The sequence below is a fragment of the Channa argus genome, chromosome 4, assembly GCF_033026475.1.
Source record: "Channa argus isolate prfri chromosome 4, Channa argus male v1.0, whole genome shotgun sequence".
Lineage (NCBI taxonomy): Eukaryota > Metazoa > Chordata > Actinopteri > Anabantiformes > Channidae > Channa > Channa argus.
In genome coordinates, this window is record NC_090200.1 from 17000529 (window position 1) to 17020649 (window position 20121).

Genomic DNA, 20121 nt, shown 5'->3' on the forward strand with positions numbered 1-20121 from the left:
CGGGCATTCTGCATAGGGATGAAAACGACAGTTATACGTTATATACGACGAGTTATAACATTAAATAACCATGTATGTTGGTTTACATTAGTTTTGTTCTTTCTTGGTGCTGTGGGCTTCCAGCTATCACGATAAATATAACCTTTAAAATTCGGGCGTCTTCTCAGCAATACGTTATTTTATAAATCTTGCTGAAGGTAGAATTAATTTTAGCTTTTAAATCAAAGTGGATGTTTCGAAATATTAGCAAAAATATTAGTGTTTCTACTGAAACAAAGTGCTGACTTTGGAAAGGATGCACAAACGGGCTAACGGAAATGTGTGATTTGGTTAATCACACTTTGTTGAGTTAACGTTAGCTAAATAATAAAGTTAATCATGAAGCAAAGGTTTAGACATTAGCTTTGAAGGAAACTAGCCTAAGTTATCCTTAGCGTTTGCTGGAATCATTTGTTTTGTTATAACACTATTCTAGCCAATTGCAGCCGGTTTTAATGTTAATGTTAAGGTTTTAATTTTCACATTGGATAGACGTTCAGATGGGATTTCCTTGGTAATATTGCTTAGCGCTACATGACCATTAGCCGCACTGTTAATAGCTAGCTAACGTTCGCCACCGGCTCTTAAATCCGCGGAGTCGTTTAACTTAATGCCAAAGAGTAAAATGAATAAGACAGGAGCAGGCAGCAGCCGCAATAGTAAGTTGCACTGTTCGTAATTGCATGTTTAGATTTTGTATGTCTGTTTAAAAGACTCTCACTGATTTAGTTATTCTTCTTTCAGCCGTAAGGACAGACCTCAGTTTGTTGCTTGAGTGTCTTAAGTTTCAGATGAAAAGTCCTGATTTGCAGAAACAAGCTCTTCTCACCATTCACTCAATCTGTGAAAAGAGAGGTATTTAAAAAAAATCTCTAACACATAATCTTATACTCAACACAACAGTGTTGTCAACACATAGCGTAACGATGTTCTGTAGCCCCATCAGTTATCACCTAATATGGCTAATACATTGTAATCATAGAAATCAATGACATATATGCAATCAGCATGACACATTGGCATACTTTTCACTGTCTGTCTGGTTATTTCCAATATTTCAGAGGATAATGTGGAACTACTGAGAGAAATGGGTGGAGTGGCATTTATGTACAACCTCTCCAAGTCCACTATTGTTCATTCGGATGTTACGGAGACTGCAGTTTTTACGCTTGGCACACTTGCGGAGGCTAATGGTAGGCACATGTGTGTGATAGCTGCTGAAGTAAGTTGTCTTTTGCAGGATTTGAAGTAAAGCATAAATGTGCAACCATTGCATACACTAAAACTGTGGATGCATTTGAATGGTCCCTGGCATTGTAATAAGTGAATTTCTATTCAGCCTTTCATTCAGGTTGTTGTTGACAAAATGTAAAATATTGGCATTAATTGGAGGCACTGGAACAGTCAATAGATAACTGTAACAATTTGTTAATTTCATGGTAGATTGTGAGATAAAATCTGCAAAGGACAGATTTGTTTGCCCTGTTATGAAATATTCACATATGAAATGTGTGTATCAGAGGCTGTTGGGTGAATACAAGATGCAACACAGGATTATTCTTTTTGACAAATATGAAACAAACCTGCACAGTGTCATGTGTAAATAACATCAATGTAATGGTGTGTGCGTGAATAAAGGTTATACGGATTGACTATACTATTTATCTTTCCATATTCTGCTAGTGTATTGCAAGAATTCTCTGTGCAGAAAAGAGACATTTGCAGACCTTGCTGGTTCCTTGATGAAAGACGACATCCCCTTGACACAGAAGAGAGTGTCTGTCTATTTTCTGTCTGTGCTGGTAGCCAACAACAGTAAGATTAAAGCTCATCAGTGATAGAATTTCCTAAAGCTACAGGATCTGCTTTCACACATCTGTAGTGTGAAAAAAAGTACACTTCATAGAACATTACGGAAAATATGATGCTCTTGCCTTTGGCTGTGTGTGGCCTCGTGTCTATTTCCTGTTCGCAGAATCAGGACAAACTTTAGCTCAAACTACTGGCTGCCTGGATATTCTATTGGACCTGTTCAGGTATGTGTTAGTGCTTTATAATTTAATATGGTTTGATACAATATTGGACACATTATGCCAACATTATCACTTAAATGTACCTTACTCAGCACACACTGGAATGGGATGTTTACTTTTATTTAGTTCAAATGATTTCACATAGGGCGGGATGGTGGTAGAGTGGTTACAGCTGCCGCCTCACAGCTAGAAGCTCCCCAGTTCACACCCACCTGTGGGCTGCAGCCATTCTGATTCCTCTGGGTACTCTAGTTTCCTCCCAGAGTCCAAAGACATGCATGTTAGGTTAACTGGTGAATTTAAATTGCCCGTAGGTGTGAATGGTTGTTTTATCTGTGTATTTCTTTTTGTGTTGGCCCAGAGATAGAATGGTGATCTGACCAGGGTGTAGCTCATCACTTGAGTGAGAGCCCAGTAGAAGTTGGGATAGGCTTCAGCCCATGGTTTCAATTACATTAGGAACCACAAAACTGAAGGACTGTGTATGTGCCACAGTGTTAACCAAATAAAAGAAACATTAATTAAGTGTATGAACCCACTTTTTAACATCTAAAAGTACCTACTTATACATGGACATAGGTTGAGTTTTAATAAAACTGTATATACTTTTGTAGGACCACTTTTCCCGTCTCCACAGATGCTACGTTGAGAGTAGCTAATGCTACTCAAACCCACCAACTTTGGACATCTGTATCTAGTGCTCTTTGTGCATGTGTCAACAATCCTCAAAATGGTAATGTTCTGTATTTGTGTCTTGTACTGGGTGGTTAATATGTAAAAATTTGATGCTCTTGCCATCCTGGCTAATCCTTTCACATCACACTGGAGGATATTACATTCTGGAGTATCTGGGGTGAGAGAAAAATTATTTGTGTTCAATTATGTCTTTTCCAGAGGAAGCTCAGCAAATTTGCGTAGCAGCCTTTCCCATAATAAAAATCTGGCTTCAGCACATTGCTGTGCCGAGCAAAGAGATTTTTCAGCCAATATGTTCCTTCATAGCAATGGCAGTTGCAAACAATGGTAAGTAAAAAAAAAAAAAACTGTAAATACATACTGAAATCAAAATGTTTTAATTTCTTCGAATTGGATACTTCATTGTCTTTGCAGCCTGTGTTCAGGAGAGTTTTTCAGCTATGGGGGGTTTGGAAACTCTCAGTCTTGTACTGGTCCATTTAGCTTCTGCAGCAGCTACAAGCTTGCTGTCTTGCCAGCTTTCTGTCACTATATCCAAGACCCTGTCCGCTTGTATTAGTGATAACCGTGCGTGTCACTCTCACACACAAACACTTGCATATTAAACATCCACACAAACAACCACATAGTTTCTCTCTTCATTGTCAGTTTGTTGTCTTCAGGTGCTCTGGCTTCAGGTCTGGCTCAGTATGGCATAGTGTCCCATCTCATCTCCCTGCTAGGTAGCCCAAACCTTGATCCTGAGGACAGGCTATCGGTGTTGCTTTCCCTGGTCCACTGCACTGAGGCCACTGGTAAGACTCTGCAGCATTGTTTGTTACTGTATTTTATGTGGTAGATTTGAAGTTTGCTTCTGGTCTTAACAGTTTTCCTATTTTCCTTCCCTTAAAAGTGCTGCTTGAATTTAGGTTTTTTTGTCCATATATTTTACCCAATCGTGGCTTTCTTCTTCTCTGTAGTGGAGCATCAGTCCCACTTAGTGCAGTGTGGTGGCCTTCCCCTTATCATAACTTTACTCACAGAGGACACAAGTGAGGAGGTTAGGAAGGTTGCTACATTCATATTGCAGACCTGCAAACAGGCCAGTAAGTAAAATCTGCTTTTTATAATGGAAGTATTCTATATATTTTAAAATTTGTGTAGTGTTATCAGTAAAGATGGGACAGCCATGTATTAAAAGTTATTTGCTCGGTTTCTAAAGTGACCAGGGTGGGCCTCTTTGATAGAGCAAATATATAGTGGGCTCCAAAATACACCCAAAACTGCTACTTTTCCTCACAACCAAATTTAGGTAAACACAACTTCGATAATTTAACTTTAAAGCCATATTGTCACTACTGTATCTTCAGAGTCATTTTGTAATAATGTTGTTTAGCAGTACTGGTTAAAATAGAATATGGGCTCTATTTGCAAAAAGGCCAAAACATTGTCTCCCACCATTTACTTGTATACTGACTAAGTGTAATTGTAAATACTGAAACAATAAATAATTCAAATCAGCTTGCTTACATTTGCACATAAAGAGACATTTGCACATAAAGAGACAGCACTTCTTAAAAATTTTGGGTTCTGGGTGGCATAGTAGTAAATCCCAGGGTTAACATATCTTGTGTGCGAACTACGTTTGTTACAAGAGGGTTTTTATTTCATGTAAATATAATATACTCAAATTAGTTGATTAGATTTTATAACATTTTTCTGAGAGCAAATATGAGATCAAATGAGCAACTGAATAATATGTGGATTGAATGTATAATATGTAATGACGTGATGACTTGTTTGTCATTGTCCGTGAAGCCTTGTCTTTAAAAGGGCCTGGTCTGATAATGAAGCAGGGGGAAGGTGAAAATGCAGAAAATGTTACAGAGATGGAAGGTTTCAGGAGCTCAGCCAGAGAGCTGTTGCATAGAATAGACCTGCTAGAAAAGAGACAGGTGAAGGTTAAACACATTTTCTCCCATGACCAGAGTTTAATCAGCTTGGATAGTATCTGTGTGACTTATGATGCTTGCTTACGTTCATCTTTAGGAAGCTAAGCACGGACAGCAAGACACAGACCTGCCAACTTCAGCTAAAGGGTTAAGCCAACCATCCCCAGGTCCAGCCTTATCCCTACATCTGCAGTCGGTTAAAACTATCCCCACTGCATACAGACAGACTCCCACTCTTTACCATGTAAAAGCAGGAGGTGACAACCACATTACTCTTCAGACTGTCAGAAGCATGACCACAAAGGAGAGTGGCAGTAAACCGAAGAACGTGAGTTCCAGTTTAAGTACTCAGGCTGAGAAGGCTAAAACCAGCGGAGGAGACGTTTGGTGTTCAGTTTGCCAGGGGACTGGAGTCCAAATGTCTTCTCGTGTGCAGTCACTAGAGGGAAGAAGAGAGTCATATACAGCCGACAGGTGTACTAGTGTTTCACAATGTTTATTACTTTTCAGAAAATCTTAAATGAGGTGAAATGGTCATTATTATTACTTTTTCTTCTGTCTCTGTTTGTGTTTTTGTTTAGTCGGTTGTTTAAGCCCCCTGCACCAGTGAGTCACAGTGTACCAAGGGAAATACAATGTATAGATGGAAAGGGTAGTTACAGTTTTGTGTGTTTAAGATACTCTTAATAATTTATAAACATATTCAATAACTAGGTATTTAGATTTCAATAGAAATGTCTATATATTTGCAAGTAATATGCTTTTATATGTAGAATTAAAGGACTGCAAAGTGAGTGCGGTGGAGGAGCATCATAACCGGTGTGCAGGTAGGAGAACATTTTATCACATGGCTATTGAGAATTCAGTGTGAGTCAGTTTTTACTGAATTAACAAATAACAATGGATCTTGTTATGTAATATTTTATATGTAAATTGTGTTCTCTCACCTTTAGGCTGTGTTTTGCCTTTTGAGGAAGTTACCAGTCGCACTTTTGCATCTCTTCAATGTTCCCGCTTTCAAAGTTGTGACATGCACAAGGTTCTACAGGAGGCCACACAGCAATTCAGGACTCATCACTGCAACCTTCTTTTTAGCAGAAAGAACCAAGATAACAATGTGGAGCTGAAAGACCCAAACTATGACAATGTTTTACCAGCAGAGCCACAAAGACATAATAAATACTGGAACGGTAGGAAACATTTGTATCAACGCAGGAAAACTATGTTCTCATAAGGTGTAATTCTAGTTTCATGTCTTACAGGTTAAGGACTTAACCTAGAATATAGCAACACTAACAGCTCCTGTAAAGCACAGCAGCATTATGTAACTGATTGTTGCAATTTGGCTGTGTGTGCTCAAGTATTGTTGTAATGTTGTAAGGCTAGCATTGGCTAATTAGCTACTAAAACATGGCCTGAATAATATTTACAGGAAAATGTAATACAGAGATATCAGACGGAGTTGGTTACATTTCATACTTCACCCTTTACATGCACTTTATGATGCGCATGCACGTCAACTCAATTATAGGCTAACTGTGTGTATTTTCATAGCTTGACAACAATAAAAGATTGTAAATGTAAACTATGGATACTAGTGACACCTCGATCAAACTTTATTCTTAATGCAATAGCTCAGTGCAGACCAATGAATATAGGAGATCCTTTTTGGAGGTGATTATACATAAGAGGCTTTTAGACAAATTTACCTTCAGTGTAACTGTTATTCCAGACTGTTTTATAGTCAGTTTTATTTTCCTAGTCCATTACTTCATAACTGTTAATAACCTCTATAACCTCAAACCTCAACACCCGCCATTGTCTTTAACTGCTACTATAAAATTTGTATTTTCTGCTCAACTGCAAAAGAGATCTGCCTGACTCCCATACATAAAGAATCACGAAGAGTCAAGAGTTCTCTGCCAGAACACCACTGGAAGAAGCACAATGGTAAGAATTAAATACCAAATTAAATTCTAAATACTGAGCTTTTTAACAAAAGAATATTTGTATATTTGACTGTAGGGATGGTTAGCTAGTTTTAACAAATGAATAATACACCATAAACTATTTTAATCACAGTATATAAGACAATATTCTTCAAGTGTGTTCTTTGCATGTCTTCTATCACAGGCGTCAACTTGAATCCACTGTACAGAGGAGTTAAAAAGGAGCGCTTCAGCTCTTATACCAAGACAAGTATCGGTTTGACATTACTACAGCAACATACCATTTACTGTTGTCTTGTATACAGTATTTGTCATTTTTGTTAAACATTGATCACATTACTTCTCTCAGGTCCAAGCTTGACTCCCCTAAAAAGGCAGCATCTTCCTAGAGGTAAATATGTGAAATCAGATATTGGTATTTACTCTAGATTACTTTAAGTGTGTGTCTGTGTGTGTGTGCGTGTCTGTGTGTGTGTGTGTGTGTGTGTGTGTGTGTGTGTGTGTGTGTGTGTGTGTGTGTGTGTGTGTGTGTGTGTGTGTGTGTGTGTGTGTGTGAATGTTATGATTGAAAGCTTGTGGTGGGAGCTGTCCTCTGCAGTGTATTCTTGGCAGTCAAGCCAAAGAGCAAAAGGAATGTTGAACTGCAGCCAGTGTTCTCACAGTAGAGGCAAGAACTGGTCGAGAGCTGCACAGCTGTATTAAGCTTTATCACACTCTGTGTAATTCTGCAAGTGTGTGCATGTTCTGATGCCTTTGTGATGTGCCAGTGACACTGCAGTGAACGGACAGGGAAATTGGTGTGTTCCACATAATGACTTTGCACGTTGAATTGAATTTGAATTGAATTGCACTGACTATACTATAAATTTTAAAGACATATTTGCTGTCCATCTCCTTTTCATCCTGTTGAAATGTTTGCATATTTACATATTCTGTCCTCGGTCAAACTTTCTTTAGTTTCAGAGGCGCACTTGTGGAGTGTCGCTTATCTGTGGTGTAATGCTGAGATTTAGTGTATCATAATGCCTCTAAGCCAAATGAATTTTTCCAATGTTCACTTTGTGGGAGTCCATACAAATATTTTTTCTTCCACTGCACAGGCCACATTTTCATTCTTTCTCTGTCCAGTCCAACCATTTTTTCCATCATTCTTTTTCCCCCCTAATCTGCTTTCTTCTGTTCTCTTGCTCTTTCTTCCCTCATCGGTCAATCTTCTGCTCTTGTATTGTTGTTCAGAAGCTGTATTTGCCATGCGGCTGTAGGTGAGGAGAAGGGCAAGTCTCAGACAGGTTTATCAAGTTTATGTGATGTTGATTAATATAATGAGTTGTGAAATCTGTCTTTTTCACTCAGACAAAGAAACTCTTTATTTTTTTAAATACATAGAGAAAAGGAGGGGGTAATAATATACTTCCTGTTGTGGATGATAACTTGAAGACTAGCCCACATTACTGTTTTGCTTTAAGAATTTGAACAAATACTTTCAGTAAAAAATGTATTCATATTTTATCATTGGACCAGTGAGATCTTTCCAGCTTTTTGTCATCACTATACAGTGTGCTGTTTCCTCATATCAGTGCCCTGACACTGGAAACAGTTATACCAAGATGCTCAATGGATTTTAAGAGAAATCTAGTCCATGGGAAAGGGACACTACGTATATATTTATATTTTCTCTCTAGTATGGTTACAAAGATGTTGAATGTTGGACGTAGTTCATGGTTATTGCTGCCATGTTTTCTCAAGCTTGTCCATTCATTACTTAACTTAAAACCCTACTTTAATCTAATGTTCAGGGTTCTCGTGGCTTTGTTATGTAATTCAGTGACAAAATATTTAGTTCACTCACAGTAATTAAGTCTATGCTTTTCTTTTTTTTAGCTGGGCATAGGTTTTTCTCATTTTCAGTTTAATATGGAAATTAACAAAAGATTTGTTTAGAATGTGTGGTCATATGTTGCATTGTTAAATTTGTACATTGAGCAGCAAAGTGAGAACATCTTTGAAGATAACAGTGGAAGAACTTCCATGACCCAAATTCGGCTGTCCATCTGACAGCTTTTAATTTCTTTTTCCTTCTTATTAATCTTAGAGGCGGAAGAGGAAGGACTTCAGCTTTGAGGAAGTGTGTTACCTAGTGAGGAATGTAATGGTGTTTGGCTTCTCGTGGAACTCCATCTTAGGGTCATATCCCTTCCAACGTGGAAGCATCAACGTTGACTTGGCCAAGAAATGCATGCAGCTAATGGCAACAAGAAAAACGAACATAATAATAATAATACTACCCTATTAATGGCCAATAGTTTTGTCCTTCAGTCTATGCAGTTCCAAACTGTCCACTGTTGTAATCTATATACTTATAAGTTCTACTTTGATTAGTATGTATTCAGTGGTTGTATTGGTTTGCACTTTCTTAAAACTGTTTGTGCAGTGTTCTTCCCATTTTAAACCATATTGTTAGCTGTTATTTTGTTGCTATAATAAACATAAAACAAGTGAAAACAAGTCATTCTCTCTTAACGTCTTCCCTGTCAAATACATTTTGTATTTGATTCATGCAGACACTCATTAACTTTTTTAACCGACAGTGTACGTGCATATATATATATATATATATATATATATATATATATAGATAGATAGATAGATAGATAGATAGATAGATAGATATATAGATATATAGATATAGATATAGTTGATTGTTTTTTCATAGTTAAATGTAAAAAAGCTAAATTTAAGATTAAGATTTTGTATATAAGATTACTTTAACGAAGTCGTTGTTTTGTTTTGGCAACACTACTATAATATGCTGGAACAGTGTGTTGCAACGTACACGTCTGCCAGACTTGCACAATGTTCTAATAAGTTGTGTTAGGAGAGTAAAAGACCCAGCCCTAAACACTTTGGCAAAGATTTATATATGGATCATAACTGTTTTAATGCCAGGTCAGATTTTTAATAGTCAATGTACGGAAATGTGCCCAGCACATACAGCACATACAGCATAGTCACATGATTTGACCCAATGATCCACAATAGAAACACTTTTTTAAAAATGTAGTACTTGGACATCTGCATTGGCCCTTAAAAAACTCTTATCATCCTATTTGTGTTACCTCCTTTACATATGCTGTCACGAGAGAGCAAATACCAAGTTCTGTTTTCTTTAGAGGCCATAGAGGGACAGGAAATCAACAAGGAGACAGAGCTGAAAGCCCCTGGTATGACTGGAATTACAAATACTGCAAATCACCCTTGTTTTTTGTTTTTGATGGGCATCAAAAAGGCATTTAGTGAGCTAACTTTATGCTGCACTAAAGAAAAGCTTGACTGAGATCACTGTCAAAAGGGTGCCCCTCCCTCTGCACTGGGACTCATCAGTGTGTTGCTAAAACCATGGGCTTAACCTGTTTGCCATGGCCTGAGGCGTTGGCCGTTAAAGTTAGGTGTGACTGGACAATGCAAGATGTTTATAGGGAGTGGGACTTAAGTTTACTTTTTAATTTTTTTTTAAGTTAAATTTTTAGGCAGGCAGATTTGGCCTTTCATACCAGTGTTGGGAATGGATAGCACTGCATTTAGGGCAGAAGAAGTGTTGTGGGAGAGACATGTGAGGAGCAGATTTCTCATGGACTGAAATCCAGTCTCTGAAGACTTTTGACCCAGGCCCCCTGAAAACGTCCTTCCTCTGGAAAGAATGTGGCCTCGTCTCTCCCCCTTCTCCTCCCTCCCTTCTCATTGTCTGTCCCATGAGAAGGCACAGTCTCACTTGTACAATTTGTGCTGTGTTGCTTGAATTCGATGTCTGCGTGTTTACTGTGTCCTACACAATACGTATACTAATGTGTTGTTAAGCATGATCTGCAATGCTGAAAGCTCCATTTATTCCGTTGTGTTCATTTACCAGGTCCTGTTTTAGGCCAGCCAGGTCATTTTACATTCAAATCAACTACTGCACATAAGCTTTGTAGTCATGCAACCAGGTATCACACCAGCTACAATATACCTCAATCTGCAGGTTTTTTCCACATTTCCATTCTCCAACGTGTACATTTAAGAACATTTCTAATTTAAAAAAAAAATTAGCACAACACACAACGTATGAAAGAGTATTTTTATTTTCAGTTCCTTTTGAAAATACAATAAGGTGATGATCACTCCCACACATGAGTATGTTAAGGCATAAATGTTTATTAGACAATTGTATACTGCTATATAGTAGCATGTATACAATATACAGACTTTGGTTGGCTTGTTGTTGTGCCTTGTCTGTCAGTTTTCATTACCTATAGATTTCTGTACACTCACATAGCCACTTAAAAAAACATTTACATTAAACTTGATACTCAGTAGATGCAAACAGTCTTTTTATGTTACACTCATTTCAAATTTTTTTATGTATAGCAATGTTACCTTTGAAATATTGCTTGATGAATTTGCATAGAGGAGGATCTCTGTTGTCCAACTATATGTAAGTAGACCTCTCCCGCATACCTACTGGCTATATAAACTACAAATATAGCAATGTGAAGACTGACATCAGTTTGTTCCAGGTTGTATTTGGTACGTTTGGTTCGTTTTTAAAGAGAAAGTGCAGTTTGCTTTAAGTATCAGTGATTCTACGTAAAAGGTTTACAGGGTTTCGCAGAAAAAATGCATTCACTTCTTTTATGAACTTGTTCTCACTGAAATCACATCCGCTCAGTGGATGTGCTTATATATGGGATGGGATTGTCATCAGGGGACTACGACATCACCGGGAATGAGATCAGTGTAATTTCCGTCCATCTCCAAGTTCTTTAGAAGTCCACCAACACCGTCATCTTTTACATCGCTCACAAGCTGTTCCAAATCCTCTGTAGCCCCCATTGGCTCTTCCAAAGATTCTGATGTTTCTTCAGGCTCTTCTGACGCAAACATGGAAATCTTCGCAGCCTTAGCATGGTCTAGCCATTCCTCAGACACCAGGATGTCCGAGGGCTTGTCTGCATTGACTTGGGTGCAGATGGTGGCTGGGGTGGGAGGAGAGTTAGCAGGTTGAAGATTTACATCAGGAGCACCTAGGCTGATCGAAGGGAGTGAAGAAAGCACTGGCTCAGGGAGAGATGCTTGTGAGATGGGTTCAGAAACTGCCTCGATTTCTGTATCTTGATTTGAGGTGGGCTCAGGTTCTGGGACTGGTTCTGGAGCAAGCTGAGCTTCAGCAACAGGTTCTGATTTTAGAGTTGGCTCACCAACTGAGAGCAGAAGCTCACATTGGACTGGAAGTGGGGCTTCCTTTGCCACAGGGTCTTGTTCAGTATCATTTTGTGTGGCTTGTGTGGCAGCAGGAACCTCCTTAAACTTTGATATACATTCTTCATTGGGTAAACATGCATCCACCAGCATCACTGGCTCTCCCACCACCACATCTAGATCCTCTGTCTCTGTGGCCTCGTGACTCTGTATCATCCCAGGCTCCTCTGCCAGCTCAGTAGCTGCTGGTTGCTCTGCACTCTGCTGTTCTGTGGCAGCAGTTTCTGCACCTGTGTCTTGGGCATCTCGTCTTCTGCTGACCTTGTTACCCATGATGACTCTGTATAGAAGTTCCAAATAAAAAAAAAAATGATTTGAAATAATCAGATGTCATTGTGTTCTGCCTTAACAGTTGAAAATCCACACACTTTTTCAAGTTCAGTATTGCATAAAATTAATATTTATCCAGGTATTGTATAGGTTTGAGCTATAGCTTTTCTTTCAACTTCCCAAACATGTAATTGCTTAAGGATAGCAAAACAAAATAATTGTAGATTATTTATTCATCCCGAACTGCATGTTATGTTATGTTGTCTGACTGCGACTGATTATATATTAACCTAAAAAATGTTCCTGGACCATGGATCATTTATAGCATTTGTTTTGTTGATTCTTGCTTCCTTGTCTACTTTTAACGGCAAGCCAGCTCTAAGGTCGTGTTCTAAAATAAATCTGGATGTATAATTAGGAAGATTACATGCTTAACCTCTTTACTGCTTAATAAAACAGAACCCCACAAAAGAGAATTATAGTTTATTTGTCCTTCGTTATGGTTTTGTAATTATTCTGTAAAACAACCACACCTTGTTCAAGCTGTCTGTTACAACACATCCATAACCTCATGCACTTTAACCAGTTTTACAATAATGACAGAGCAAATTCCTCAAATAAAATTATTACCAACATCCCGCCGCTAATTGCTGTATTTGCTGGGAAAAGCAAAACGACGACGTTTTACACACGACGTGATAAAGAAACTTTAGCTTTTAAAAGTGTACAGAAGTAAAAACAAGTCATGTTGTAAGACGAAGGCAAAGACCTCTAACTGGAACCAGAGTGGAACCCACCTTTTGAACCTGCGATGCAAGGAGGAATCGATCGGAGAAGACCGCACGTCAAACTGAACCGCGCAGTAGCGGGACAGACTGAGCACTGCTGCTGCTGCTGCTGCTGCGCATCGTGCGCGCTCACAGACTGTGCACGACAACGACAACAACCCAGGACGGGCACTTCCTGAGACAGGTTGACTTCGTGGTTTCACAAAGTTACAACTTAACGTAATTTTAGTGCATAGCTGTGAGGTAGGACACCTATGGCTTCTACTTTAGCAGGTGATTGCACTTCAATAAAGGCAGTGAATAAAAGTGTGCTCATGTTGGACAACTAGCCTGCGCATACTGCTCAGGTTTAAATATTAAATCCCTGGCACATTAAATGTTGTGGCGCAATTTAGTGAAAGATAAATCCGACCTGATGTCCATGAGAAAATATTGAGTTTAAAGTCAAAACATGAATGTAATCCTACTAATCTGGATTGGGTAGGATTTTCTAGTGTCTCTGGGCCGTTGCTAATAAGGGGACTACAGTTTCTTTGCAATGATCTTTTTTAGCGTACAGAACCACATTTAATACTCTCTGGGCCCCCTGTCACACATACAACCGTTAAATGTAAACATGTCAATATGTAAATAACATAATAAAGCAATGTTGCTGACAAAGTATTTCCTGTAAATAAAAGTTTAGATTAAATTCACCTGTCTAACATAATGAACCTAAAATATACTGGCTATGCTTTCGGCAGCAAAGACAGAGCAGCCCTGTGGTTTAGCATGGCCCCTCAGGCAGCATCAAGCTTCCCATCCTCACTGCCATTACGTGTTTTTTGCTATTCCATCAGCTGTGTGTGAGCTGGGAAAACACAACTATCGGGTTCTACATCTGTGTGGGTGTGCAAATTCAGCGGATTATCACAACTGTACTGACCTGCGTGTCAGAGAGTACATTAGCGTCTAACTGGGAATAGATGAATCAGAATTTCTACATTCTGTAATTGCTTTTGTGTGCTGTTTTTTTTAATTCTAGGCAAAATTGTTTTGTAAATGTGTTTGTAAATAAATATCTCAGCAAAAACTGAAAATGCTCCCAGGCTAGAGGTGCTAAGAGAACGAAACTGTAAAAAAGGTTAATGATGACAGGACGCTGAGTGAGAAAAAAGGTTATTGTAAACATAAAGTATGTTCAAATTAAGGCTACTTCATCACTAAAGTGCCAAATAGTAACTATAACTATTTAACAGTTAATTTACACAGACATATGTATGTACTTATGAATATGCCCTGTGATATATATATACTTAAGACACTTTATCTGCATTTTTAAATCACATTTTAAATCACACTTCAATTACACACTTCATAGAAGTGTAACACATTGGACGAAGGTCAATTTTAAGTAAAAAATATTTCCCGCACAAGCTTCAAGGCATCATCCTCTTCCTTTGCAGCATCTGCTTTCATCTGAGAGTGCTCCTGCCTTTTGACAGTCTCCACTTCAACATTCATGAGATTGCTGTGATCCTGAACTTGCCCTGACCTCTGATCCTCAGGTCCTTCATGCTGTGGGCTCTTGGTGTATGGCAGTGTTTCCACTTCTGTAATGTCCAAGTCTGTTTCTGAAACATTTGTCGTCTCCAGGACATCATCGCCGTCCGAGCATTCCTCCTCCAATGCATCTGCCACTGGCTTTGCTTTTGTTTTTGAGGAGGGAGGTTTCTTCCTGATCTTCAAAGCAGCATCTCCTGCCTTTTCTTCAACCTGTGTGGGAGGTGATTTTTTTACATCTTTACATCATCTTTGAAAAATAAGTAGATATGAAGTATACTTTATTTGACTACTGTAGATAGGTATACTATGAAAATATGTTTTGAATATAGTTGTAGATGTCAAAAGCTTGTAAGAGGACTTCAATATATTTATATTTTCATATATGTAATGCATTTGTCATTAGACTTGTAATTTAGTGTCCCAATATTTACATTTTTCCAATTCAAAAGTTATATCATTATTGTATTGTTCTGTTAGTACAGATGATCAGTAACTGAGTTTCTGGCACTGGTTTCCAGCACGGTTCCAGATGAGGGCAAACTGCGCCACCTTTTGGTCAGTCCGGATATTCAAATCCTCGCAGGCACCGGCGGCGAGATGCGAAACAGCCGCTTCCACCAGCTCTGTCTCGTTCATGCAGTAGAAAGCAGCCCTGAAAACACATGCGGTCACATCTTCAGGTCATAATGTCTTGTCAGACTTTTCACTGAAGAATAAAAGGCAGATTCTGTTTAGTGTTTTTTCGCCATTCACCTTGCGATTCTCCGTTTTCTCTGGTTCTTTAGCGGTTTCTTCTCCTCCTTTTTTGACATCCATGACGGCAGCGCCCGGTGTCTTTCTGTCATGGAGGTTTTATTCAAGCGTACACAACTTTATAGTCACGTATACTTGCGCTGAAACGTTTCACCCTCCGTTCAGTGAACAGGAAACAAGCTCGGCGCTTTGCTGCGTGGTGGTATCACGTGACAAACACACTCTTCAGCGCCACTTAGCGGACAGCGTGAAAATGCAAATTGCAGTATTACTGATTATAAGGCTCTAATTTAGCAGTGCTGCTAAATATGGGTCTAAAATGTTGCATTATTTTTCCTTTGAATGAGAGACATTCAATAGACTATAATAAAAAGGAAATACTAAACAAGTGCTTAAAACTTAGCTATATTTAGTTTATTAAGTACATACACTCCTCCACTAGTATTTAGTTGCCCTCAATTGTTTATTTAAAACGTTTACTTTAGCCATGACATTTTAGGTTGATTTTGAAATCGGTTATTAGAAACCTCAGTAAAGATATTTCACTAAAGTGAGTTTCATTTGAATAACTTTACAGAAAAATGTGCCACTATTAAGCTACTAATCATAGGTTTTTCTGTGACTTTACTGGAATAGATTTTAACACTGCTCTAATGATTTTCTTGTGTTATTTTTGTGTAACACACACACACATGGGTAGGCTATAATTTGTTGCTATAATTAATATGTGTGCAGTAGTGTGCTATGTAATTTAAACTGTGTTGCAAAGGCTCATCGTCCAAGTTCTCATGTCGAACTGATCTCTCTCACCTTTGACTTCCTGTTGCCTTATTTTTTATGGCACTGTGTATGTCTTGCTTAGTTATATATTTGCATTGGTACTGTACTGTGGTAACATACATTCCCTTAAAAATATGTAAAAACACGCCACTCTTTGCATAACTTTTGAAATGTAATTGGTGTGTGAGGCACTGATGGCTTATAACACTGAGCATCTTATTCTTACAGGCTGATAGTAGATAATCCATGTTGGCCTTGTCACATGACCCTTTTTTCTTGCCTTTCCTTCTTTTCTTCTCTCTGTTATTTCATCACCCTCTTTCAATCTAATGTTGAAACAACCTTGTATCAGACACACTTTCTGTCACTTTGTACCCAAAGCCGCTTTATCTCACTCGGGCCTTTAATTATGTCTCTAAAGCCCCTTCCTACAAGTGCTTAGGCTTTGATTGCAAAGAGCAGCTTTGTATAGTTGACTAAATTAAAAAGTGTACAAAATGGAGAAAAATAAATAAAAATATATTCCCTTAAAGCTCTGAAGTACTGGGCATTTCAGCAACTACAAATAAAGAGGGCTTAACTGGTACAAAGTTTTTTTTAACAATAACTGTATTGCTGACCTATATTTTGACAACCCTCTTATTGTTTTTAATGCAATACCACCAAATTAAAAAAGAATCTTTCAAGCTCACTGACTTAATTAAACAAAAATAACACACTACTCGTACAACACAAATCTAGATCTTTATAGTACAAAACTAGCACAATTGTTGAAACTAAAATTAAAAACATATGTATAAGTTTGAAGTCATATTTATGATATTTAATGTCACATTTGTTAACTCTACTGCCATTGCAAAATGATTATACCAGTCACCTTAAACATTAGACATTCTTTGAAGAACCTAAAGTGGCATTGGACTCCTCCACTCATCCTCCCGGCTTGCTGCCACATCCACAGATCAGGCGATGCTAAGAAGATTTCTGTTTTCTAATGGAGTAAAGCATGTCACTGCTTTACTTGCCTGCCGAATTTGTGGGTCGAACATGTCCAAAATGTCTGCTAAACTTACTGACATGATAGCAGCACTGTTGTTGTGTTTGATGTTGGTTTGGTGGATGGCTCTTCCATAAGTTAATCCATAAGTTATTTAAGTAGTATTTAAAGCAGAAAAACACACTGATCTGTTTATATGTATTTGTTAATATGACATGTACAGCAGAATATAGACATCAGTGATTTAGATATGAATGATTTACACATCTCTCCTTATTTTTCTCCGCTTCCTATTTTTCATACTCAGAGGGTCATCGCTATTGGTGGGAAGCAGACTAATCTTCTAGTTGTCTTCCTGAGCTTAATCCTGCTCTGAGTAAAGGTCATTACCATTGGCCATCTGTCTTAGAAACAGTCCTTGTGATTGGCCATATGGCTTAAGATATAGGAAAGGCAGAATGTTTAAATTGAATGGAGAAATTCTACTTGTTGTGAAGGGACGATGTTATCTCTTGTGATAGACAAAAAAATCATCTTAACATGGCATTCATAATTATATGGTGCATGTGTTCAGACATGTGGGTGGTAGTATGAATATTTTTTTTGGATTTGTGTGTCAATACTTAAAGGCGCGCACACACACAATTTCAAAAGTCTGAATTAGTAAAAAGTTCCTACACAAAACTTAATGTACACGAAGTTTTGTTGTAAATGACCTGATTAGTAGCTCATCCACATTCTACACATTACTTTTCTTTACCTGTAGGATGTTTTGACAAAAAATGTTTTCAGTGAAAGTGTATTTTTATTCCAGGTTTACTTCACATTTCTGCAAAGATGCCTCAAGGAACAAATTCCGAGATGACAAATCCCAAGTAACAAAAAAACGGCCTCATTTATTTACCCGCAAAAATAATTTGCACTTGGATGCAGTTTAGGTTTGATTTCACTAAGAAGACAAGATGAAAAGAGGAAATGAGAGTGAAGGGGTTGAGCTGCATGATGCTAAAGGGTTACAAATAGCAGATTACTGGCAAGTGAACAGTATTCTTAGATACTGTGTGTCTATGTTTGTTTTTTTGTGATTCCTTCTGTCCCTGATGAAGTGGTCTTAGAGGTTATCAAGTATGACATTGCAGAAAATATGCTACTCTGTACGGGTGCTGACGGTGAGAGTAAAGCGATTATGTGGATTGTAAAGCACAGGAGAAGGCTAAAAATGATGTAAAGACACAGGATTAGAGTGGAAGTAAAATGTTAAATATCTAATAACCACCCAAATGCATCTTATCAAACTCTTACAATAGAGTTTACTGTGATTTGTTTTAGAGGCTTATACTTTAGTTGTTTTCTGACATTTGTTGAATGAGGTCAGGTTTCTTTCCTTTCTTTCTTCCTGTAATCTGTTGTCATTTGGGCCAGAGATGAGAATGGAGTTTAGCATCAGCTCCTCCTGCTGCATGATATCACATATGTCTAAATCTGTCTAGGAAAAGGATATTTGTGTTTACTCTCAGTTTCACTGACTCCTCCTGGGACAGTCTGTCTCGGAACCTTAAGCTGACTATTATGTAAAGAATCATCTATGGGCATGATTACATTTTAAGTAATTTTTGGCGAGTGACAGCCTTATAAGCAGTGAAGGAGAAAAGGAAAATGTAAATTATCCTTTTTGGGGTTCAAATATAAGTTGTTGTTTTTTTTAATGCTACACTGAATGATTCGTGTTTGTCTCAGCTGACTGTAAGATTTACAGTAACCCAGTGGACTGGAGTGCAGAAGGATGATTAGTTGTGACATAATCTACAGTTGTAACATCAAATGCCCAGGGCAAGTGAAAAGGCAATAGAATCTGTTGCATTAAAAAGTGTGTGAGGATAGAAAGAAAAACAATCTGTTTGGTAATAAATAAGAAGTGGATTCAATCATGTGTTTCCTGTTAAAGTCAGGCCTTGTAGGTTACTGTGCTTCCTCATCAACTGTAATAAGCCAAATCCACAGGGATTTCCCGCCAATCACTGCCTCATGGTGGTATCCTAATGACTTTTCCTTGCAAGCTGATAAAAGTGATTTCCTTCTCAGTTCGTCAATCTGCTGTGTTTTACTGCAACCCACAGATCAAGCAATAGATTCAAGTCAAGTCTCAGTATGGGATAGAAAGAGCCAAATAGCCCCTGTGACTTCTTAAGCCCACTGTTACATGTTGCCTTTGGACTGTATAAATTATCGTATTCCCTCGCCAAAACAATGAGCCTTTCCCTAAAAATTCTCTTTTCTTAAAATATGAATTTAATTATTTTCAATAATTGCTGGTTGTACAAGGCAGCAGAATTATTTTCATGCAAGCAGGATGTGCTCTTTCACAATAAGACAACAAAAGAATAAGTTAAGTGAATGCAAGTGGATTTTATCCAGCAGTGTCTCCTCCCGCACTCAGCTGCAGACTTTCCCAAATTAAAGATGTTAATTTCATCCTTAGGTGCGCATTAAAAAGAGCAATCACTTGCCTGGTTAAGACTCCAATCAAAATGTTAATTAGGTCCTGGGCTTGCAAATGAACAGTTTAGTATTCATTATCCTCCTTTAGTTTTTGTCTTCTGACTCTGCCTTCTTCTTAGTGGTTATTCAGTCAGCGTAAAAGAAGAGAATTATGAAAGACCTCTGATTATCTTCATAGTTTAGTTTGCGTCTTTTCACACATTCAATGTACAGGTCTAATGTACAGCTCGTTGAGTTACAAGAGTGCTTTTGAGAATTAGGTGTAATGTGGGAAATTTTGTAGGGTTACATAACTGTGCATTTTTGCACTTTGGTTTTGTTTTGTTGTTTTATTTTTGCAGTTTTATTTTGGCGCTATTATGCCAGCTACCATGCATTGCTATTGCTATAAAGTTACAGTCAAATATGCCTAAAATAATAAGCAAAAATGCTTAGAATGAAAGTTTATACTTCAAATGGTGGTCGGCAAAATACCCCGATGTATCACAAAGTCCATTCAAGACTGTTCCATTGCTTTTCCTGAGCTGAAAAGTAGAAAATGACAAA

The 20121-nt window shown here is 38.0% G+C and overlaps 1 protein-coding gene across 3 annotated transcripts; it reads left to right on the forward strand.

Annotated features, from left to right (window-relative positions):
* Positions 1 to 42: 42 nt before the first annotated feature.
* Positions 43 to 8908, forward strand: terb1 (telomere repeat binding bouquet formation protein 1). 3 transcript variants are annotated; one of them, XM_067500095.1, is made up of 19 exons: positions 43 to 698; positions 784 to 894; positions 1101 to 1232; positions 1723 to 1854; positions 2015 to 2075; positions 2687 to 2805; positions 2967 to 3095; positions 3183 to 3335; positions 3431 to 3562; positions 3728 to 3853; positions 4566 to 4702; positions 4797 to 5173; positions 5281 to 5351; positions 5473 to 5526; positions 5653 to 5889; positions 6569 to 6649; positions 6833 to 6898; positions 6998 to 7039; positions 8741 to 8908. In XM_067500095.1, the coding sequence occupies exons 1-19, from the start codon at positions 650 to 652 to the stop codon at positions 8767 to 8769; spliced, it is 2238 nt and encodes a 745-aa protein (XP_067356196.1). In that variant the 5' UTR covers positions 43 to 649; the 3' UTR covers positions 8770 to 8908. The 3 variants fall into 3 exon arrangements, 1 of the variants encoding a protein (XP_067356196.1); XR_010914088.1 differs by having other exon boundaries at positions 6833 to 7039; positions 8741 to 8844; XR_010914089.1 differs by lacking the exon at positions 3183 to 3335 and having other exon boundaries at positions 6833 to 7039; positions 8741 to 8844.
* The last annotated feature ends 11213 nt before the right edge of the window (positions 8909 to 20121 follow it).